Below are 24,267 nucleotides of genomic sequence, written 5' to 3'. Positions count from 1 at the left end.
CTGCTCATGTCACCAGGCACCAGACTATGACCAGTGAAGTTGGCAGGTAGGGAAGGTTGCAGGACTCAGCCATGAACAGCAGAGGGAGACAAAGCCCACTGCTAAGCTTGTGCAGCCTTCGCATGGGCAGCTACACCATCCAGTGGAATCAGGGAGGCCTGCAGGCCTTCTGACAGCCACAAAAGGCCTAGCTCTTCAGAGAGTCTCTTCCAGAGACTCCTAGGCTAGTTCTCACCCTGGCACCTCCCTGTTTGATTTATTTTCTTTTCTTTATCCATTTGATAAGATAGAGACTTTCAGAGAGAAGGGGGATAGAGAGGGAGAGAGACACTTGCATCCCTGCTCTACCACTAATGAAACTTGCCCCTGGCAGGTAGGGACTAGGGGCTTGAACCTGTGTCCTTATGCATTGTAGTGTGTATCTTAACCAGGTGCACCACTGCCCAGCCTCCCTGTTTGATCTCTTACAGTCCCCTTTGGAGACCTCCTACAGACTAAGGAAAAGGCCTTCTTTTTTTTATCAGAGCACTGCTCAGCTCTGGCTTAAGGTGGTTCAGGGGACTGAACCTGGGACTTTGAAGCCTCAGGCATCAGAGTCTCTTTGCATAACCACTATGCTATCTACCCCTGCCCAGGCCTTCTTTTAAGTATGTGCATTAGCTCCAGGCACTGTCTGATGTCCCTAGGGGTGGCTTCCTTCTGTGCTTCTTGGGCTTTGGTTTAACCAGCCCCATACCTTGTTACTGGGTGTGGATTTTAATATTCTCCAGATCTCTGGGTCTAGAATCTGTGCCTCCTGCAGTTACTTATCAGGATTTTCCTTATCCCTGGTCTCACACAGCTCTCATTCCTTGTCAGGATTTTCCTTATCTCTGGTCTCACATAGCTCTCATTCCTTGTCAGGATTTTCCTTATCCCTGGTCTCACACAGCTCTTATTCCTTGTCAGGATTTTCCTTATCCCTGGTCTCACACAGCTCTCATTCCTTGTCAGGTTGCCCAGGGAAGAGATCCTGTGAGAAAACAACCATCTCCAAACGAGGAGGAGAGGCCTCACCAGAAACCAAGCCCATCAGTACCTGCTTCTTGGACTTTCAGCCTCCAAAACTCTGAGAGAATTAGTGTCCATGGGTTAGCTCACCCATAGGATTTTGTGACCCTGTCTAATCAACACAGACTCCCAGCCTTTTCCAGGTAATTCCCCCTCTGAAGTGGTTTGGGAAGGTTGTAGAAGCAGCATTAACAGCATCTGGTCCATTCCTCAATTGAATTCACCCAAGCAGACAGCCTGCAGGCCCCACAGACCGGCTCCCCAGACCCTGCCTCACATCACCTTGGGAGGAAGCAACAGAGACCAACAAAAGAGAAAGTTTCCTGTCCTGGTCTTCAGAGTTATATTCTATTTCCTCACCTCTTCCAGAGACAGGAAGGAGGGGCTTTCTGACTAGAGAGAAGTCCTGTCACTTGGGAACTTCTCTTTGTGGGATGGGGACCTGATGTTTCCTCTTGGTTCCTGTCCCCAGACAGCAGGTATGATGTGGAGGCAGCCAAAAGGAGCATGGGTTTTGTGGAGATGGTGTTCTGCCAGGTAGATGTTCCCTTGGAGTCTGGATATGTGAACTAGAAGGTCATTGTTTGAATTTGGTGACTTTGAGCCACAGGGGAGCTTGATTAGAGCAGAGTCTGGGAGAGAGGATAGAGGATGATATCCTTTGCTAGGACTTTGCTGTGAAGGAGAAAAGAGAGGTGTGAGGTACAGACCTCTCCACCTCCATCAGCAGCATGCCATGCATCTTACTGCCACTGACTTGGAGCTCACTGGAGAACTTTACAAAGAGATATGGGGAAAGGAGCCAAACTGTCTAACTCGGACACCAGGACTGTTGAGAGTAGAAGCACAAAAAGTTCCTCACCACTGGCGTGAGCAGAGACCCTGTGAGCAGAGGGTGGTGAATGGGGGAGATGGGAGAGTAGACAAAAGGAAGAGGGAGTGTTAGGCCCTAAGGGACTCAGCGCTTTAGCACAAACCCTGGCATGACAAGAGAACTCAGTCCTTGGACTCCTGGATTCTGTGGGTGGGTCCCTCCCTAGATGCTATGTCACATGTGTCTGTCTGCTCAGCAGCCTGGCCCTCACATCAGACACCTCAAAGAGAACTGGCAGAAACTGTGGGGAAATGCTGGCTCCAGTAGGCCAAAGGTCCTGGTTCATGATTCCTGCTTGCCAGGAGCTTTGGGAACAGGAGGGGCTGCTTTTGTCATGACAAGTGTCTCAGGGGGGCTGGCTCTGCAGGCAGGTTTCCTGGGCCTGGGCCAGGAGAAACACCCACTGGCAGGTGTGTAAAAGGAAGCTTCTGCCCACAGCCCAGGGCCAGCTGAGTCCATCCAGCCTGTACCAGCACACAGCAGGCAGCCTGTCCTGGCCCTTCCTGGCGCTTTGTTCTACCCCCATCACCCCCTGCATCTCTGCATCTCGCTGCCTCCCAGGCTGCCATGGACAAGTCCCTACTGTTGCCACTGCTGCTGCTGCTGCTGGGAGCCTTTTCCTTCTTGTTCTTTCAAGGAGTGGGTGAGGCCAGCACTGCTGGGGGGAGGGGGCTTGGCTGAGCATGAGCAGCTGGGAGAGGGCTGAGGTCAAGGCTGATGTTGTGGCTGGTCTGACCAGCAAGAATTTGATATCTCTGTCTCTGTGTCTCTCTCTCTCTCTTTCTGTGTCTCTGCTGCCTCCACCCCAGTGCTCCAGGAGAAGGGTTCAGGCCCCTCCCAAGGTCTCAGAGAGGGGTTAGATTGGAGCAGAGTGGGGCCCTTCTCAATGCAGGTCGGTCACCCTGCTGGGATTACAAGGGCTGGTCCTAGGAGGCCTGGTGGTGGTGTTGGTCCAGGACTCTCTGTAAAGTCAGGATCTTCCTCAGAATCTTCCTCAGGGCTGATCTTGTAGGAAGAAGTATTAGAATAATGGCTGTGGGGAGTCAGGCAGTAGCGCAGCGGGATAAGCGCAGGTGGTGCAAAGCGCAAGGACCAGCATAAAGATCCGGGTTTGGTTTGAGGCTCTGGCTCCCCACCTGCAGAGGTGTCACTTCACAGACACCTGCAGACCTGCTTCACTGCTTGTGAAGCGACCCCCCTGCAAATGGGGAACTGGGGTCCCTACGCCGGTCCTTGCATTTTGTGCCATGTGCACTTAACCTGTTGCACTACCACCAGGCCCCCAAGTCTCACCTTTTTATCTTTGCATCAACTCTCACAGCATCTCCTGTATCACCTGACTGGTGACATCTGATAGTCTTGCTCTGAGTTACTTTTTTTTTTTTTGCTCCCAAGAGTGCTGCTCAGGTCTGGCTGGGATTGAACCTGGGACCTCAGAGCCTCAGGCTCTAAAGTCCATTATGCTATTTTCCCAGCTACTTACTTTAAAAAAAAAAAAAGTTAGTGGGATGTCATCATATACCACACAGTTCACTCATTTAAAATAGACACAGTGTTTTGTTTTTTTTTTTTTTTTAATCCTGACTGGATTTTGAGATTCCCCTTGTCAAAGATCCACGTTTCCTTCAATATGCAGTGGATACAGTCTGGTAGGGATATACCCTGCCTCTGGCGATAAGATTTTTCTGATTTTGTCCCTAAATTCTTGGATCCTAGTGTGTCTGAGCCCACTGTGGTCTCAGCACATTCAGCCCTGGGCTCCTTTGTTTCCACAGCCCCAACAACGCTGTGTATGTCCTGCCACATTTTTAAGAAGGGCAGATGTCTAGAAGGTGAGGGCAACTGCACCGTGGAGCAAGGCCGAGGATGCAGAACCACAGATATGTACTTCTTCAATGCCAGAGGTAATGTCTGAGCTGGCTGGATGTGGGCACTGTGGGGGGTCTTAAGCCTGAGGGAGACTTTCCTGGGAGGTGGATGTTTCCCAGGCTGGGCAATGTAGTAAGAAAGGTTGCCCTACTTTTTTTTTCCCCACTGTTAATAGTAGGTTACAAGAATGTTAAGATTACAGTGTATACCACCAGAGTTCTGTACCCCCTCCCTCCTACCACCCAAAGATAATCACCACAGTTCTCACAGGTTTTACAGTTTGCTTGCTTCTGTTTTTTCTTTGTGTTTTTTTTTCCAAGTTCATGTATATCAGATCTCTAGATTCCACATATGAGTGAAATTATCTGGTAGCTGTCTTTCATCTCTTTATTTATTTATTTTGCCTCCAGGGTTAACACTGGGGCTCAGTGCCTGCGCTATGAATCCACTGCTCCTGGAGGCCATTTTTCCCATTTTGTTGCCCTTGTTGCTGTTATTATTGTTATTGATGTCATTGCTATTGTTATTAGATAGGAGAGAGAGAAATGGACAGAGGAGAGGAAGACAAGGGGAGAGAAAGATAGACACCTGCAGATCTGCTTCACTGTCTCTGAAGTGAACCCCCTGCAGGTGGGGAGCCAGAGGCTTGAACTGGGATCCTTGCACCAGTCCTTGCACTTTGTGCAATGCACACTTAACCTGCTATGCTATCACCTACCCCCATCTCTTTACTTTTTTTGCTAAGCATAATCACCTCCAGTTCAATCCATTTTGTCCCAAAGCACACAGTGTCATCTTTTTTGACTGCAGATTAGTATTCCATGTAATATATGTCCCATAATTTCTTTAGCCAGTCGTCTGATGATGGGCATTTAGGCTGCTTCCATGCTCTGGCTACTATGAATAATGTAGCTGTGAACATAGGGGTGCATATGTCCCTTTGAATTAGTATTTGAGTGTCCTTTGGATAAATGCTTGAGTGGTATTGCTGGATTTCAGCAACTCAGTGGGTTGCTGATAATTCCATTTTTATTTGTTTAAAATTTGCCTTACTTTGTGCTCTTAGCATTGTCTTCTGGCATTGAGTTGGAATGTCCTTCTCTTCCAGATGGGTATCGCTACAACCACACTAAACTGGACTGCTCAAATGAGTGTAAGGCTTGGAAATTGGCTCGTGTGTCGCACATGGCATCCGTCTTTTGCTGTCAAGGTCCGGCTTATTGTAATAAATATCGAGGAAGATCTTTGCGGTGGAAGCCAAAGTAACTGCTAAGTCCTTTGCTAACAGTCTGTCTCCTGGCCCTGAATTTCTGGTCTTGTGTCCCCCATACATCCTCTTGGAGCACATAGTATCCTCTCTTCCTCTTCTCTCCTTACTCTGTCCTGTGCACTCTTGGTTTCTAGTCATGTCTCCTTTCTGCTTCATTCCCATCTCTGAATCACTGCCACCCTTCCTGACCTGGTGTTCCTGACTCCTCACACTCAGTGCGCTTCTTTGACAGGCTGACAGCCTGGTTTCTCATCCCATCAACTCAGAAGTGCCTGTAATGTGCCTAGTTTGGTGTAACAGTTTCCACTGTGTACATCATGAGTTTGGGGGTTCAGTGGAAAACCCAGATAGTGCCTAGTGGCTGATGAACAGGCCTGAAAGTCTAAGAAATAACCATAACTCTGTCACAAGAGTAGAGGCCGTTAGCTTTAGATAATCCACATGTTCCTGGAATCTTGGTTGCTTCCCTCATGAAATTTGCAGAAACTGTCCAAAGAATGGAATGGTGATTGGGTGGGGTGGATCATGTACACTGAACACCATCAAAATAAGGAGTGGGAGAAGGTCACTCCTGAAGCATTCATGCAAGTAGATGGGGCAGCAGGATGGAAGAGGGGGCTGTCTTTTCCTATGATAACTTTTAGGTTCACAGGAGAAGCCACAGCACAGTGGCTTGAGGATCAAAAAGAAACAATGAGTGTGGGTAATTCTCCCAAGAAGTTTGGGAAGAACTGAAGTGGAGTACACCATTTTATGAGGATACTGACCTTAATAAGTTTTTAGGCAAAGAAAGGTTTATGCTTTGTGAAAGTGCCTCTTTTATTATGAATGTCAGAAAAGCTATCACAGGGCTGGATGGTGGCGCACCTGGTTGAGCACACATGTTATAGTGTGCAAGGACCCAGGTTCGAATCCCTGGTCCCCACCTGCAGGGTAAAAGCTTCACAAGTGGTGAAGCAGGGCTGCAGGTGTCTCTGTTTCTCTTTCCTTCTCTATCACCCACTTCCCTCTCGGTTTCTGGCTGTCTCTATCCAATAGATAAATAAAGGTAATAAAAAAATGTATGAAGAAAAGAATATCTATCACATTATTATTCCATGATCAATGTATATTATATAACAAACATTCTATATTTCTGGCTGTCTCTATCTAATAAATAAAACAAAGATAATAAATTTTTTTAATTTTTAAATATTTAGGTGGTCTGGGAGGTGGTGCAATGGATAAAGCACTGGACTCTCAAGCTTGAAGTCCTGAGTTCAATCCCTGGCAGCACATGTATCATAGTGATGTCTGGTTCTTTCAGTCTCTCTTCCTATCTTTATATATATTTTTTTTTTTTTTTTTTTCAGAGAGATGCAGAGAGAGAAACACCAGAGCACTGCTCAGCTCTGGTTTATGGTGGTGCGGGGTATTGAACCTGGGATTTAGGAGCCTGAGGCATGAAAGTCTGTTTGCATAACCATTATGCTGTCTGTCCCACCCTTTTTTTTTCCAAATACTTTCCAGTAGATTGTTGGTTCCCAGAGAGTATGAGTATTAAATCATATACATAGATTGTAATTTTATTTATTTATTATTTTGTTTCCAGGGTTATTGCTGGGGCTCAGTGCCTGTACTATGAACCCAATCCTCCTGGAGGCTTTTTTTTTCCCTTTTGTTGCCCTTGTTGTTTATTGTTATTGTTGTTATTATTGTTGTTGTTATTGCTGTCATTGTTGCTGGATAGGACAGAGTGAAATGGAGAGAGGAAGGGAAGACAGAGGGGGAGAGAAAGATAGACACCTGTAGGCCTGCTTCACTGCCTATGAAGCAACCCCCCTGCAGGTGGGGAACTGGGGGCTCGAACTGGGATCCTTAGGCAGGTCCTTGCGCGTTGCACCATGTTCACTTAACCTGCAGCATTACACCCAGCCCCCTCTCTTCCTATTTTTTAATAAATTAATTAAATATTAAAAAATATTTACAGCTCACAAGAAAAAATTAAATATTTATTTTCAGAATGCCAGATATGTTTTTCATTGCTAAGACTGAGGTAAGAAAAAAGATAAAAGAGGTAACGTCAGTTGCATTCTCTATTATGGGTCATGGTTTAAGTCAGAGCCTTGTTATTGAACTCCAAAACTTCAGAAATAACCCATCATCTTCATCAACAGTGGTCAAGGGCAACTCAAGGGCAGGAGATATGGCTTAGTAGTAAAAGACAGGGGTTGCATGCATCATGTCCCAGGTTCAATCCTTGCCATAGCATATAGAGCTGAGTAATCCTGTTCTCATGCTGTCATAAAATTAAATAGATCTTGTGGTCAGGAGATGGCACAATGGATAAAGCATTGGACTTTCAAGTATGAAGTCCCAAGTTCAGTGCCCGGCAGCACATGCAGAGTGATGTCTGGTTTTTTCTGTCTCTCCTCCTATCTTTCTGACTAATAAATAAAATATTTAAAAAAATAAGGGAATCAGGCAGTAGCACAGCGGGTTAAGTGCATGTGGCGCAAAGCACAAGTACTGACGTAAGGATCCCAGTTCGAGCCCCCCGGCTTCCCACCTGCAGGGGACTCACTTCAGAACCAGTGAAGCAGATCTGCAGGTGTCTATCTTTCTCTCCCCCATCTCTGTCTTCTCCTCCTCTCTCCATTTCTCTCTGTCCTATCTAACAATGATGACATCAATAGCAATAATAATAATAACTATAATAAAAAACACAAGGGCAACAAAAGGGAGATAAATAAATATAAAAAATTAAAATAAAATAAAATAAATAGGTATTTTTAAAACTTGAAAACACCCCAAAATAAAATGCAACTGAAATCTTCAGCCCACATGAAACTGACCTAATTAGGACTAACTGTGCTAAAAGGAAGTATGGATGGGCCAGGGGGATGGATGCAGGACCAGTGAAAGACTTTGTTTACTTTAAAAGCTGCCTTATTTGCTATTTTCTCACAAACAGTGTAAATCCTAGCTATTTTAAGATATTTTAGTACTATGTGCGCTTAGCTGGGTGTGCCACCGTCCAACCTCCCTATAAGATATTTTAAATGTTATATGCTAGAATATTTGAAAATGCATATTAAAGGGGCTGGGTGCACCTGGTTGAGTGCACATGTTACAATGAGCAAGGGTTCAAGCCCTGATCCCCACCTGTAGGAAGAAAGCTTCATGAGTGGTGAAGCAGGGTTGCAGGTGTCTCTCTTTCCCTCTTTTTTTTTTTTTTTTTTTTAAGATTTTACTTATTTATTCATGAAGAATGATAGACACACAGAGAGAAAGAACCAGATATCACTCTGGTACATGTGCTGCTGGGAATTGAACTCTGGACCTCACGCTTGAAAGTCCAACACTATCCACTGTGCCACCTCCTGGATTACTCTCTTTCCCTCTCTATCTCCCCCTTTCTCTATCCTATTCTGTTTCTATCCAATAAATAAATAAATGTATAAAAATTTAAATGCATATAAATAAAATAAAATAAAAACAGACACAACTGGCAACACTTGATCACTTGCTTTCCATGATTTGACCTGAAGGGAGGAAAAGGGAAACTCAAGCACAGAAGGCCAGGAGATTAAGGGCAGCATGCAGAGCCCAAGGGCAGCTGATGGCACAGACCTTTGTAAGGTAGTGTAATGAGAATGGCTCTTCATTCTGTGGTTCTCCCACCTCTGTTCATAACCCTAGTCTAAACAGAAAAAAGCACAAGATATACCTAGGCTAAGTGACAGTCTACAAAACATCTTTGCAGTAACCTTCACATTTGTCCACATCATAAAAAGAAAGAAAGAAAAAAGAACAAATATGGTAAACTGGCTCAATCCAGAGAAGGTCAAGGGACATGATTAGTAAAGAAAATTGAGCTCCTAGAAAGGAAAAAAAAAAAAAAGACAAGAGTAGCCCAGGGTGTTGGACGATAGCACAGCGGGTTAAGCACACATGGTGCGAGCAAGGACCCGAGTAAGGATCCCAGTTTGAACACCTGGCTCCCCACCTTCAGGGGAGTCGCCTCACCAGCGGTGAAGCAGGTTTGCAGGTGTCTATCTTTCTCTCCCCCTCTGTCTTCCTCTCCTCTCTCAATTTCTCTCTGTCCTATTCTACAACAACAGCAATGACAACAACAACAACAATGATAAACAAGGGCAACAAAAGGGAAAAAATAGCCTTCAGAAGCAGTGGATTCCTAGTGCAGGCACCAAGCCCCAGCAATAACCCTGGAGGCAAAAACAGAGTAGGCCAGAAGCTAAGCTAAACACAGTAAAGGCCTTACTTAAAGTGGAGTCAGTACTTTGCCATTAATCGTGAGGGAATATTGATGTAACGTGAGCTTTTTGTGATAGGAGAAAGTGAATGAGAAACTGAAATACCTTGGCAACTTTTCTTTAAATCTAATACTTATCTAAATTTTTTTAAAGTCTTTATTTTAATTAGAGAGATATAGAGAAAGATACAGAGAGAGACATTAGAGCATTGCTCAGCTCTGGTTTATGGTGGTGCAGGGGACTGGCCTGGGACCTTAGAGCCTCAGGCATGAAAGTCTTTTGTATAGCCATTATGCTATTATCTCTCTTGCCCTAAAACAAATTTTTTTAATGTGACCCAAATTCATTTTTAGAAATTAAATTTAATGTTTTATGTCTATTACACAGCAGCTTTCATGATAAGTGCATATGCATACATGATGATATATACAAATATATACACTTATATTATTAATCAGAGCACTGTTCACCTCTGTCCTGTCAAGAAATTAAACCTAGGACCTAGGAGCCTGAAGCATGATGATGTCTAAATAATCATTATGCTATTACACACATGCAAACACACTTTTAATGTATAATTTTGGGTGTTGGAGACAGTATAATGGTTATTTTTCAAGTCAGAGGCCCTGAAGTCCCAGGTTCAATACCCACCCCCCATGTCATGCACATGGCAAATGAAGTAGTACATATTGTTTTTTTACAAGAGTGTAGTCATACAGCAAATGGAGAATTTGTGTATCAACTTCTTTGGTAGTAAAGGATAAACCACAAATCCTGACTGTTGTTAGTTCAGCTTAGGTCTTGCTCCTACCTCTCCATCATTTCCTTCTGAGGAATGTTTAGGGAGATCCAGGAATTCTACACGCAGATACCTTGACCCCACTGAGCTCCCTCAGCAGTCTTATCAGCCCCATATTTACCCAAAACCCTTGGGACCTGAAGTCCCAGCCATGGGGCAGCTCAGAGCAGGTGCAGCAGCCATTCAGTGGCCACAGATGGGCCATGACAGCTGGCAACAGAGTGGCCTCTGCTCTTTGTGTCCTGGAATGAAAGCAGAGAACACTTGGCTTCCTCTCTGAGGTCACAGTAGTGAGCTGCTTCAGAAGGGATAAGGTTTGCCAATATCTGTGGACATGAGTTATCAAAAGTATCTCCTTGTGTGGTTTCTTTGTGAGTGTGTGGGAGATTATTTGATTAAAAAAAAAAAAAGATCAAGGAGGGCCCTGGGAGGGGAAAGCTTTGGGTTCCTGGTGCCTGATGATGGGAAAGGACCTAAGTTGGGGATGAGAGTGTTTTGCAGACACCTGTCACTGGAGATGGGAAGTTGTGCCATGTGCTGTACTGTAAGGCATTAACCCCCAATAAACATGATGTGGGGGCAGAATGACATGGTGACATGGATGCTGGAAAAGGGGCTCTCAAGGGTCACACCCTCACCCTTTATTTCAAATGTTTTGAATTATATATATTTAAATTCCTTTTAAAATTTTATTTATTTATTCCCTTTTGTTGCCCTTGTTTTATGGTTGTAGTTATTATTGTTGTTATTGATATCATCGTTGTTGGATAGGACATAGAGAAATGGAGAGAGAAGGGGAAGACAGAGGGAGAGAGAAAGACAGACACCTGCAGACCTGTTTCACCGCTTGTGAAGTGACCCCCCTGCATGTAGGGAGCCAGGGGCTCTAATCTGGATTCTTACGCTGGTCCTTACAGTTTGTGCCATATGTGCTTAATCCTCTGCACTACTGCCCAACTCTCAAATTATATTTTATTTAGGAATCGAGAGGGAAGGGGGAGATAGGAAGAGAGACAGAAATGCCTGCAGCACTGCTTCACCACTTGCAAAGCTTTCCCCCTGCAGGTGGGGACCGAGGGTTTAAACCTGTGTCCTTGTGCATTGTGTACATATGCGCTCAAACAGGTGAGCCACCACCCAGCCCCTCACCCTCACCCTTTTATATGTAATTCTTCTTCTCCTTTTTTTTTTTTTTAACTGTATTTATTTGAGAGAGAGATACCAGAGCACTGCTCAGCTCTGGCTTATGATGGTGCTGGGATTGAACCTGGGACCTCAGAGCCTCAGGCATGAGAGTCCTTTGCATAACCATTATGCTGTCTCCCCAGCCCTATATGTAATTCTTCTTTACCCTTTAAGCCAGTGGCTAGTCTTGCTTACAGATACATTTCTCAGAACATAGTGTCCTCACTAACTGAGACATGACTGTACTTGCTATAGCCTTACTTTAGCATGTTATTCTAAGGACCTCTTACGTGCTATACATGTATTTTTTATTTTATTTTTATTTATTGGATAGAGATAGCTAGAAATCAGGGAAAGAGGGAAAGAGGTGATAGAGAAGAAGAGAGACAGAGAGACACTTGCAGCACTGCTTTACCACTCGCAAAGCTTTCCCCCTGCAGGTTGGGAATGGGAGCTCGGACCTGGGTCCTTGCGCATTGTAATATGTGCGCTTAACTAGGTATGCCAACACCTGGCCCCGATATACATGTATTTTTTAAAAAATGATTATTTCCTTTTTTAATTTTATTTTTGTCTCCAGGGTTATTTATGGGGCTTTGTGACTGCACTACAAATCCACTGCTCCTTGAGGCCATTTTTTTCCATTTTTGTTGCCCTTGTTTTTATTGTTATTGTTGCCATAGTATTGTTAGGTAGGACAGAGAGAAATGGAGAGAGGAGGAGAAGAAAGAGAGGGGGAGAGAAAGATAGACACCTGCAGACTTGCTTCACTGCCTGTGAGGCAACCCCCTTCAGGAGGGGAGCCGGGGGCTTGAACCTGGATCCTTGTGCCAGTCCTTGTGCTTTGTGCCGTGTGCGCTTAACCCACTGTGCTACTGCCCGGCCCCCTGATTAATTTTTTAATCAGAGGGATGAGAGAGAGAGAGAGAGAGAAAGAACGAGAACCAGACATCACTGGTACATATGTTTCTGGGAATCAAACTGAAGACCCCATGCTTGAGAGTCCAGTGCTACATCCACTGTGCCTCCTGGACCACACTACATGTATTTTTTCATTGCAGTCACTTGAGAGGTTAAGTCTCACTGTTGATGTTGTTAAGATTTTATTTATTCATTCAAGAATGGTAGGAGCAGAAAGAACCATACATCACTCTGGTACACTTGCTCCCAGGGATCAAACCTTGGGACTTTGAGAATTTAGTGCTTTATCCATTGCACCACCTCCCAGACCACTTAAGTCCCACTGTTCTTGTCTCCCCTTAATAGGTGAAACTGGAATATAGAGATGAAATATGACTTTATAAACTCTAAAGTTTTAACATGCTGGAACAAGTCTGAAGACCCTGATCTGTCTACTTCCCAAGTCTGCTCAGCCAGGACTCTCATCTGTGGGAACTCAGCCCAACATATTACTGTGAGATCAGATAGGACCAGCGTGGGCCTGGAAGCTTGTGGTGGTTCTTTTCACCCACTGTCTGGGTGCAGAAGAGGGAGAGTTCCTGTCCTGAGAGAGAGATTGCTTCTGATATCCTGTAAGTGGGCTGACAGTATCACTCATCATCTGGCTGGGGAACTTAGGGGAGTAAATGGGTCTGTATTCATAGTCCAAGATGAAATAGTGGCATGGATTTGTCTGTTTGAAATCTGCTAATTTTGTGATTCTAAGAGGGAGTCCTGGATTTAGGTTGAGTTTAAATTATGTTTTCATGGAGTTTTCCGTTCTGATTTTAATACTTGTTTTTATTTCTGTCTTGCCTCCAGGACTTCAGGCCTACATGGCTCCATTGTTCCTGGTGGGCTATTTATTTTATTTTTTCACATAGTATGTGAAAGACAATGAGTGACAGAAGGACGAGAGACAGGAGTCGGGTGGTAGCGCAGCGGGTTAAGCGCACGTGGCGCAAAGCCCAAGGATCCTGGTTCGAGCCCCGGGCTCCCCACCTGCAGGGGAGTCGCTTCACAGGCGGTGAAGCAGGTCTGCAGGTGTCTGTCTTTCTCTCCCCCTCTCTGTCTTCCCCTCCTCTCTCCATTTCTCTCTGTCCTATCCAACAATGAACAATGTCAATAACAACAACAATAATAACTACATCAATAAAAAAAAAAAAAGCAACATGGGCAACAAAAGGGAATAAATAAATAAATATTAAAAAAAAAAAAGAAGGACGAGAGACAACATGATACTGCTTCACTGTTCATGAAGCTCCCCTGTGGATGGTGCTCCAATGGTGGCTGGGGGCTCAAGCCCAGGTCCTCATGCAGGGCAAGTGTGCATTCTATGGGGTGAGCTGTTCCCCATCCCCCTGAGGAGTTGCTCTTTTTTTTTAATATTTATTCCCTTTTGTTGCCCTTGTTTTATTGTTGTAGTTATTGTGGTTGTTGTTATTGATGTCGTTATTGTTGGATAGGACAGAGAGAAATGGAGAGAGGAGGGGAAGACAGAGAGGGGGAGAGAAAGACAGACACCTGCAGACCTGCTTCACTGCCTGTGAAGCGGCTCCCCTGCAGGTGGGGAGCCGGGGGATTGAACCGGGATCCTTATACCGGGATCTTTATACTGGTCCTTGCATTTTGTGCCACCTGGATTAACCTGCTGTACTACCGCCCGACTCCCTACTCTTTCTTTTTAAGACTTACTTTTAATTTATTTATTACTAGACAGAGTTTTACATAAGAGAAAGAGTGAAAAGGCAGAGCAACACTCCAGTATGTGAGGTGCTGGGGGTTGAAGTAGGAGCCTTGAGTGCATGTTCAACCAGTTGAGCTATGTCCCCAGCCATAAGTATCCTATTCCTGATGGGTCTCCCCAGCCTTCCTGACTTGTGAATAGTCAGGAAGCCTCCACCTTTGCCATTTAGCACAATGCTACCTCCGAAGATGACCTCCCTATACAGTCTCATGTAGACAGAGTACGGGGAGAGCAGTTCAGGAGCATCTGGGGCATGTTTTGTGAGGTGACCACTGCCTTTGCTGGTATGGATTTAACTGAAGTGTTTCCAGAGAGTCGAGGCATGATATCAGTTAGATAGCAGATAGAGTTCATGTTGGTCATCCAGCACCTCCATTTGATATCACAGCTCAAGAAATATTTTGCTAAGAGTTCTCTTTATGGTAAGCAATCTAAGTCGACCAAATACTGAATTTAGAGCAAGTGTGGGATTTAGCAAAGCTCTGCTCTCAGAGATGACCCTGCTCCTGGGCTGGGTACTGGGGTGTGCAGAGAGAAGAGCATGAGGTGCTGCTGGGGGCAGCAGAGCTGGTCAAGCAGGAGGCAGTCATAGGGACAGAGGGGCTGCTTTTGTCATGGCAAGTGTCCCAGGGGGGCTGGCTCTGCAGGCAGGTTTCCTGGGCCTGGGCCAGGAGAAACACCCACTGGCAGGTGTGTAAAAGGAAGCTTCTGCCCACAGCCCAGGGCCAGCTGAGTCCATCCAGCCTGTACCAGCACACAGCAGGCAGCCTGTCCTGGCCCTTCCTGGCGCTTTGTTCTACCCCCATCACCCCCTGCATCTCTGCTTCTCGCTGCCTCCCAGGCTGCCATGGACAAGTCCCTACTGTTGCCACTGCTGCTGCTGCTGCTGGGAGCCTTTTCCTTCTTGTTCTTTCAAGGAGTGGGTGAGGCCAGCACTGCTGGGGGGAGGGGGCTTGGCTGAGCATGAGCAGCTGGGAGAGGGCTGAGGTCAAGGCTGATGTTGTGGCTGGTCTGACCAGCAAGAATTTGATATCTCTGTCTCTCTCTCTCTCTGTCTCTGCTGCCTCCACCCCAGTGCTCCAGGAGAAGGGTTCAGGCCCCTCCCAAGGTCTCAGAGAGGGGTTAGATTGGAGCAGAGTGGGGCCCTTCTCAATGCAGGTCGGTCACCCTGCTGGGATTACAAGGGCTGGTCCTAGGAGGCCTGGTGGTGGTGTTGGTCCAGGACTCTCTGTAAAGAAGCAGAGATGTAGCAGGAGCAGGTCACTGAAATACTTATCTTGAGTTGGAGCTTTCTCAGCAAGTATTTCTGTGGTCACATTTTTGTATGAGCTTGAATTTTGGGGGAAAATGTGGATGGAAATTTGAGACTGTATTTTCTCATGAGAGCCAATAGTGCTCAGACATCCCATCACATTCCCGCTGACTTCATGCCTTCCACGGCTGTTTGCTAATGCTCTCATCAAATTCTGTGTAATGGCATGAAGGCTGGAAAGGGAGACCTCCTCTCACCCCACCCTACCTCCCCCTTTTTAATGGAATTAAGATCCTTGTGTCCCAGATAGGCCATGCACCTTGGCATGCATGCAGTTCAGGTTTGAGCCTGGCACCACATTAATGCATAACACTGGAGAAAGCTCTGGAACTCTGATATTTCTTCCTGTCTCTGTCTCTTTTCACCTGAAGTAAAAAGAATGAAGGAGTTGATACAATGGTGGAACCCCAACAACACACAAACAAAATAAGAGACTCAATGGACATAATGTTTGGGAACCTTCAGCATTCAGGAGATTAGGCAGGTGGAAGGTTGTTTAGGGTCGTGCTTTTCCCTTGAATCCCTCACTTCTGTCATTGTCCTAACCCTTGGGATCATTTTCATATTTATTTTCTACAGCTCCAGCCACCACATGTATGGTTTGCCAAAAGTTTAAGAAAGGTCATTGTTTACTTGGCAAAGGCAGTTGCACTGCGGAGGTAGGCCAAGGATGCAGAACCAGAGATTTCTTCATTTTCTGGGATAAAGGTAACTCTACTGAATGTGAAGCCCAGCTCTCCTGTCAGGAGCTGCTCCTGTCTCCAGGGGCTCTACTGGGGATGTGTGTGTAGGGGAGGGTGAGGGAGTGTCTCTTGGCTGAGAGATGTCTCACTGGGAGATACATGGATCCCTAGTTGGGAAACCAGGTATGGCATGAATGTCGAAGGTCACCACCCTTTGAGCTCCACCATTGTCCTCTAGCACTGAGTGTCAATGTCTTCCTCTTCCAGTGGGGTGGTTCCTCAACAACACTGAAATGGACTGTTTTGATTATTGTTCACCTATGAGTTTCTACTTTGAGGGACTGAAGATTTCAACCTTCTGCTGTAAAGGTCAAGACTTCTGTAACAGATACCAAGGGCAATCATCGCAGTGGAAGCCAAAGTAACTCGAAGTTCTTGGTCAGGTGTGGTGTCCGCTTACCCGTCCTCAACCTTGCAGCTCTGGCCAAAAATCACACACACACACACACACACACACACACACACACTAGAGGCTCTTCCGAAGTCTTCCCTTCTTCCAACTTCTCTCTTCCTTCTCTCCTGGATGTCCACTTCTCCCCCGGACACCAGACCTTCTGGGTTCCTCTTGTTTCCTCTCTCTGTTTAATTCCCATATGCCAATCACAACTAGTCACTTGGCCTGGTGATCCTTGTTCCTCACAGCACTTCTGTGGTTCTTAGTTCATAAACTTGGTGGTTGAAAACAATGGAAATGTACACTCCCAGTTTTAGAGATGAGATGCACAGAATCCATTTGAGCAGGTTAAAGTGAAGGGCCTCACCCTGGCGAAGGCTTCAGGGGAGAATCTGCTATTTGTCATTTGCAGCTTCTGATAGCTGCTGTCTCCACTGCTTTCGGCCTCATCTTCACATCGTGTGTGTGTGTGTGTGTGTGTGTGTACATATGTGTACATGTTTTTGTACAGGCTTCCTCAGTGACTACAAAGGCTCAGGCAGTAGCTATGATGACATACCTTCTCAAGATCCAGTAATGTAATACTCATGGAGGGAGCCAGCAAGAATGCTCACCTAGGAAGACTTGGGCTTTGTCACAGTGCAGCCCAAGTTGACATGGAACTGAGGAAAACCAGTGCTATGGTGTCGCTCCCTCTGTCTATTCTCTCATTCTCTTATTTCCTTCAGATTTCACCCCATAAAAATCACTATGGCATTTCCAGTTGGCAGAGTGAATCACTACAGCTGGAAGTTGGATACAACTCAGAGAGCAAACAGAGTTCCCATTCCCGCCCAGGGTTTCTTTAAAAAATACTCATCCCAGGAGTCAGGCTGTAGCGCAGCAGGTTAAGCACAAGTGCCACAAAGCACAAGGACTGGCGTAAGGTTCCGGGTTCGAGCCCTGGCTCCCCACCTGCAAGGGAGTCGCTTCACAGGCGGTAAAACAGGTCTGCAGGTGTCTCTCTCCCCACTCTGTCTTCCTCTCCTCTCTCCATTTCTCTCTGTCCTATCCAACAGTGATGACAACAATAATAATAACCACAACAATAAAACAACAAGGGCAACAAAAGGGAATAAATAAATAAATATAAAAACACTGAAAAATAAACCACACTCATTCCCCAGAGACTCGGGTCTCTGTGCCTCATAGAATCTTTTGTGATCACCCTATGAAGTTATTTTTATGTGTCCATCTGGAGCTGGAAAAGGGAGGGAGAGTATTAAACATCACTGACTTAAGGTCTCTTCTAGTTCTTATTTTTATTTTTATTTATAAAAAGGAAACACTGGGGGTTGGACGGTAGTGCAGTGGGTTAGGCGCGCATGGCATAAAGTGCAAGGACCAACTTGACGCTGTTGACTGGCTATGGAAGAAGGGCAAACGCTAGAAGAAGAAGGATCCTGGTTCAAGCCCCTGGCTTGCCACCTGTAGGGGGAGGGGGGTCCTTCACAGGCGGTGAAGCAGGTCTGCAGGTGTCTGTCTTTATCTCCTCCTCTCTGTCTTCCACTCCTCTCTCCATTTCTCTCTGTCCTATCCAACAACAAACCAACAGCGATAAAACAACAAGGGTAACAAAAGGGAAAAAATGGCCTCCAGGAGCAGTGAATTCGCAATGTATGAAGGGAGCCCCAGCAATAACCCTGGAGGCAAAAAAAAAAGTGGCTATGAGACAACCTGGAAAGAATGGAGATAGGCAGAGTCAAGAGGAAATAAAATATTCGGGGTCAGATTTGTGGGCTTAAGCGACTTCCTTCTTCCTTTCCTCCCTGAGATTTACTATTGACCAAAAGTCTTTTTTTTTTTTTCCTTTCTTTTTATTTTTGCCTCCAGGTTTATCACCAGGGCTTCTTGCCAGCACTATGAATCCACTGTTCCTAGTGGCCATTTTTTTTTCCACTTTATTGGATAAGACAGAGAGAAATTGAGAGAGGAGGGAGAGAGAGGGACACTTGCAGACCTGTGACCCCCCCCTACCCGGTGGGTGGGGATCCTGGGGCTAGAATTATGACTCTTGCTCAGGTCCTTGTACTTAGTGCTATGTGCACTTAACCTGGTACGCCGTCATATGGCCCCCAGCTTATTATTTTATTGCTAGAGCACTGCACAGTTCTGATTTAAGTTGATGTAGGGATTCGAACACATGACTTCAGAGATGAGGCATGAGAGTCTTTTGCATAACCATCATGCTATCTTCCCTGCCCCTGCACCTGTAGTTTAGTGCTTTTGAAGTATTTGCAGAATTTTGTGTTTTGAATACTGTATTCCTCCAATTGAGCAGTGATTTCCTTTTTTTTTTTTTTTTTTTAAGTGGGGCAAGGAATGAAAGTTTATCAAACAAGAAAGAGATTGAGAGATAGGCCGGGGGATCACCAAAAGAGGAGTAAGACTTGCATACGTTGTGAAATTATCACAGTAAGTATAGTGAACACCCATCACCATATGTAGTTTAATCTCTGTTGTTGCGATAAGATCGTTTAAGGGGCAGGTAAAATAGTTCACCTGTATATATGGCTTGCTTTGCCATATGTGAGACCCAGGCTAAAACCCAACCCCTACCTCAGTGCTCATTGGAGGAAGTTTTGCTGCATTTATTTTATTTATTTCTTCATTTATTTATTTTACCAGAGTTCTGCTGAGCTGTGGCTTATGGTGGTACAGGAGATTGAACCTGGAAGGTGCTGTGGTTGTCTTTTTCTCTGTCTCTTCTATCTGAAAAACTTAACAAAGAACTGACAGTGACAAAAACCAAAACAAACAGACAACAAAGCCTCCTAAAGTCTTCTGAAGCCAGGTGATGGCACACCTGGTTGAGCACACATGCTACAGTGAGTAAGGATCCGGGTTCAAGCCCCCAGTCCCCACCTGCAGAGGAAAAGCTTCACAAATGGTGAAGTAGGGCTGCAGGTGTCTCTCTGTATCATCCTCTTCTCAATTTCTGGCAATCACTATTGAATAAATTAAAAGAAAGAAATAAAAAGGAGTCGGGCCATAGCACAGCAGGTTTAGCGCAGGTGGCGCAAAGCACGAGGACCGGCTTAAGGATCCCGGTTCGAGCCCACGGCTCCCCACCTGCTGGGGAGTCGCTTCACGGGCTGTGAAGCAGGTCTGCAGGTGTCTTTCTCTCCCCCTCTCTATCTCCCCTCCTCTCTTGATTTCTCTCTGTTCTATCCAGCAACAACAACAGCAATGACAACAACAATAATAATAACAACAAAGGTAACAATAATGGCAACAAAATGGGAAAAAAATGGCCTCCAGGAACAGTGGTTTCATAGTGCAAACACTGAGCCCCAGCAATAACCCTGGAGGCAAAAAAGAGAAACACTGACAAGAACTATAGGATAAGAGGGGTACAACTCCACACGATTCCCGCCACTAACTCCATATCACATCCCCTCCCGATAGCTTTCCTATTCTAAGTTTTTAAAATTTATTTATTTTTCCCTTTTGTTGCCCTTGTTTTTATTGTCTCTTTCTCTAGTGGTGCGGGGCTCTGGGGAAGCAGGGCTCCAGGACACTTTGGTGGGGTCGTCTGCCCAGGGAAGTCCGGTTGGCATCATGGTAGCATCTGGAATCTGGTGGCTGAAAAAAAAAAGTTAACATAAAAAGCCAAAGAAATTATTGACTAATCATGAACCTAAAGGCTGGAATGGTTCAGATGAAGAGTTGGGCGGGGGGTGTGTGTGTCTGTTTTGTAGATAGTTAGTAGGCCTATTTTAGTTATAGTCCAAAGAGCCCATAACTATACTAGTTTTTTTTTTCCTGAGCCGGATCTTTTTTTTTTTTTTTTTTTTTTGCCTCCAGGGTTATTGCTGGGGCTCAGTGCTTGCACCAGGAACCAACTGCTCCTGGAGGTTATTTTTTTCCCTTTTGTTGTCCTTGTTGTTTTATCACTCTTGTGGTTATTATTGTTGTTGTTATTGATGTCATTATTGTTGGATAGGACAGAGGGAAATGGAGAGAAGAGGGGAAGACAGAGAGCGGGAGAGAAAGATAGACATCTGCAGACCTGCTTCACCACTTGTGAAGTGACCCTCCTGGAGGTGGAGAGCAGGGGTCTCGAACCAGGATCCTTACTCTGGTCCTTATGCTTCACACTATGTGTGCTTCACCCGCTACACTACTGCTCAGCCCCCTCTTCTAGTTCTTTTAAGCCTCTACATTTATTTGCTTGAGATATGTGTGTACTAACATGTTTACCGAAACTCTGCATATAGAAAAAGAAAAAATTGGAAATAATCTAAATGTTGGTCCTTGGAAATGGTTTAATCAGTGTTTTCCCCTACACAATGACTATGCTTCTGTATTAATTTTTTTTTTTTTTTTACCAGAGCACTGATCAGCTCTGGTTTACAGTGGTGCAGGGGACTGAAACTGGGACTTTGAAGCCTCAGGCATGACAGTCTGTTTGCATAACCATTATGCTATGTACCCCTGCCTGCTTCTGTATTACTTGACAGAAAGTTGTTTTTGTGGATCTAAGTTGTTTTTATTTTGGTGAGTTTACCCTCATCTACATGTTTCAAAACTTAGGCAGTAAGCTAGTATTTTTTTGTTGCCCTTGTAGCTTCGTTGTGGTTATTATTATTGCCCTTGTTGATGCAATTCGTTGTTGGATAGGACAGAGAGAAATGGAGAGAGGAGGGGAAGACAGAGAAGGGGAGAGAAAGATAGACACCTGCAGACCTGCTTCACCACCTGTGAAGCGACTCCCCTGCAGGTGAGGAGCCGGGGGCTAGAACCGGGATCCTTACTCCGGTCCCTGCGCTTTACGCCACATGCGCTTAACCCACTGCGCCACCGCCCGACCCCATGTGGGAATAATTTTATTCAACTGATGGGCCTACCTTAGAAACATGATACTAGCCTGAAAAAGCCAGTACAAAAGATCACACAATTCCATTTATAGTAAGAAATGCAGACAGAGAAAGTAGTTGTCTTCTTCTTTTTTTTGTTATCTTTATTTACTTGATAGAGACAGCCAGAACTTGAGAGGCAAGCAAGTAATAGAGAGGGAGAGATACATCTGCAGCACTGCATCACCACTCGTGAATCTTTCCCCCTGCAGATGGGGACCAGGGGTTCAAACCTGGGTCCTTATGCATTGTTAACATGTTCGCTCAACCAAGTCTTAAGCTTTGGTGGTGTAGGGTGCAAAGGGATGTTGGGAATGGTAGCAAGAGTATAGAGATTTCTTTCCAAGGTTATAAAAACTGGTTGTAGTGATGGCTGTATTAACTCTTGATTATGCTCGATACCATTTACTCATGCATCTCATATGGTTGATTGTGTGGAGTTGAAATATTAAAAAACTTCAATTCTATTGGATTGTACCTACCAGGGAGGTGACTCAGTGGTAGAGCACAGGCCTTATATGGATAAGACTCTGTCTTGTCTCCACATAAACACAAAGATGAAAACAGATTATCAGAAGTGGAGGTGCAATGGTCTGGTCTCTCACAATAAAATACATGAACAAATAATGTGAACCTACCAGAAAAAGTCAAGTTCTGAAATATTCATGAAAAGTATAATGTGTGACCATGATCCTTCTTCTGAAAATTCTGAAATCTAAAAAGCTCTGGAAATCTTAAAATTCTTTTTGTAATCCATTTAGAAGCACAAGAAAAAAAAAAAAAAGAATCTTACCTGAATTGAATGTTATTAATAAACTGTTTTGTTTAGTGTGAATCTTCATATATTTTTCTCTATAAATATTAATGTTTGATTATGGAGTTCTTCCTTGCACACCACCAGATAGTTTATTGTAGATAAAGGATTGAATCTGGGACCTCAGTCACAAGAAACTCTGCATAATCAGTAAGCTCTGCCTCCCACATCTCAAAAATTGATTACACAGTCATTTTGGCAAAATCTTGTCATTTAATGAACTGTTGGACCATAGATGTACTAAAAGTGTTAATGTGACTGAAAATGAGCATTTTCGTTCAGGGATAAATTTATTATATTATTGAATAATTTTTCATTTAGTTTCTAAATAATATTTATTGAAATATTTATTATTAGTTTAAAATTTTTAAACTTGATTAAGGTATACCTTTAAGTAAATTTTAAATTAAATAACATAAAATTCTTAATTTTTTTCATTGTAGTTATTACTGTTGTTATTGTTGTTGGATAGGACAGAGAGAAATGGAGGAAGGGAATACAGAGAGGGGGAGAGAAAGACAGACACCTGCAGACCTGCTTCACCACCTGTGAAGCGACTCCCCTGCATGTGGGGAGCCAGGGGCTCGAACCGGAATCCTTACGCTGGTCCTTGCGCTTTGCACCACCTGTGCTTTACCTGCTGCAGCACTACCACCCAACTCCCCATATCAGTTTTTTTTTTAAAGCAGGGACTTTGGAACCTCAAGCATGAGAGTCAGTTTGCATAATCATTATGCTATCTTCCCCTAAGTTATTTATATATTTAAACATATACATATATAAAGACAACTGGCTAAACTTATACAGTTGCTTGGTGATCTCATATATAAAAACTCAGATCTTCATTATTATTTATTTATTTAAAATAAAAAAAATATTCTCTTTTGTTGCCCTTGTTTTATTGTTGTTGTTATTATTGTTGTTATTGATGTTGCCATTGTTGGATAGGACAGAAATGGAGAGAGAGGAGGGTAAGACAAAGAGAGGGAGAGAAAGATAGACACCTGCAGACCTGCTTCACCACGTGTACTTAACTTGCTGCGCTAGCTCCTTACTACCTATTAATTGTTTATTTTAATATTGTCTTACCATAAGTAGGTTCACTGTAACACCCAAGTGATTTAGCCTGGCTTTAGTATTTTGTGGCTTAAATTAGACCATATTTTTACTTTTCATTTCAACACACACACACACACACACACACACACACACACACACACACACCATGACAACAGATCCAGAGTTCTGTGTTTGCTTCTGCTTCTGCATGACTTTGGTGAATGATTTCGGGAGCCCTGATTTCCCATTTGTTCTTTCATAATTGTACTCTGATTTTGGAACATCAGGCCATTCAGCCTAGATTTTAGTTCTACTCTAATGTCAGTATTATAAAGGGTGTTCTCTGAAAGTTAAATAACATTTTATGTTTTAGTTATTTAACTTTAGAAGTAGGCATGGGTGACTGTACTTTAAACAGTAGTTCGATATTCACTGTTTGGATTTATAACATTTTGGACCAATGGGAAATTATAAGAATTTTAAATGTAACCATAAAAATAGATAACTTCATATGTTGGCAGTCAAGTATTTTTTCCCTTTTGGTCAATTATAATTTGACATAACTTGAATGGAAAAATAATAGTAGCAATAAGGTGTTGGCAGTATAAATTTTCAAAAAATTATGGTTATGTTAAGCACTATTAGAAACACTTGCATGACCTTAGAAAATGTACATATCTTTAAAAATAGTTAATTCAAATTAGTTGTATTTTAATGAATTGATCAAGTAATTCAACTAATTCAACTAATTTGTATTAATATAATATAAGTAGTTCAAATGTGCAAAACACAAATTCAAACATGACTTAGATTATATCTATGAGAACTCCTTCCCTGTCATTTCCACTTTGGAGGAGCCAGGTAAGAGGGCAGGTTCAGGGTGAGAAGGCAGAGGATATAACCCAAACCAAGAATTATCCCTAGTCTATGAGAACACATACCTTCTGCTCCCTCTGCATGGAACAAATGGGAAGAACTTGAGGACCGGCGTAAGGATCCCAGTTTGAGCCCCCAGCTCCCCACCTGCAGGGGAGTCGCTGCAGGTGTCTATCTTTCTC

At 44.2% G+C, this 24,267-nt stretch overlaps 1 protein-coding gene and 1 long non-coding RNA gene across 2 annotated transcripts; both read left to right on the top strand.

The window, feature by feature from the left end:
• Window positions 1-804: 804 nt before the first annotated feature.
• On the top strand, window positions 805-6,070 carry LOC132534963 (uncharacterized). The gene is made up of 3 exons (XR_009546729.1): window positions 805-1,193; window positions 3,700-3,828; window positions 4,902-6,070. It is a non-coding gene; the product is annotated as an uncharacterized LOC132534963 (long non-coding RNA).
• A 6,505-nt stretch (window positions 6,071-12,575) lies between these two features.
• LOC132534971 (uncharacterized) lies at window positions 12,576-16,479 on the top strand. Its single transcript, XM_060179840.1, has 3 exons — window positions 12,576-12,835; window positions 15,881-16,082; window positions 16,223-16,479. The coding sequence occupies exons 1-3, from the start codon at window positions 12,589-12,591 to the stop codon at window positions 16,407-16,409; spliced, it is 636 nt and encodes a 211-aa protein (XP_060035823.1). The 5' UTR covers window positions 12,576-12,588; the 3' UTR covers window positions 16,410-16,479.
• The last annotated feature ends 7,788 nt before the right edge of the window (window positions 16,480-24,267 follow it).

This window comes from Erinaceus europaeus, chromosome 20 (genome assembly GCF_950295315.1).
Source record: "Erinaceus europaeus chromosome 20, mEriEur2.1, whole genome shotgun sequence".
NCBI classification, from domain to species: domain Eukaryota; kingdom Metazoa; phylum Chordata; class Mammalia; order Eulipotyphla; family Erinaceidae; genus Erinaceus; species Erinaceus europaeus.
This window is presented reverse-complemented; position numbering and strand designations above follow the sequence as displayed.

Bases quoted from the DNA above. Each gene is read 5' to 3' on its own strand.
- LOC132534971 (XM_060179840.1), top strand. From the start codon at position 12,589: ATGAAATATGACTTTATAAACTCTAAAGTTTTAACATGCTGGAACAAG. The intron at 12,836-15,880 runs GTAAGTGGGCTG...TATTTTCTACAG, and splicing joins GAGATTGCTTCTGATATCCT to CTCCAGCCACCACATGTATG. The intron at 16,083-16,222 runs GTGTGTGTAGGG...ATTGTCCTCTAG, and splicing joins CCAGGGGCTCTACTGGGGAT to CACTGAGTGTCAATGTCTTC.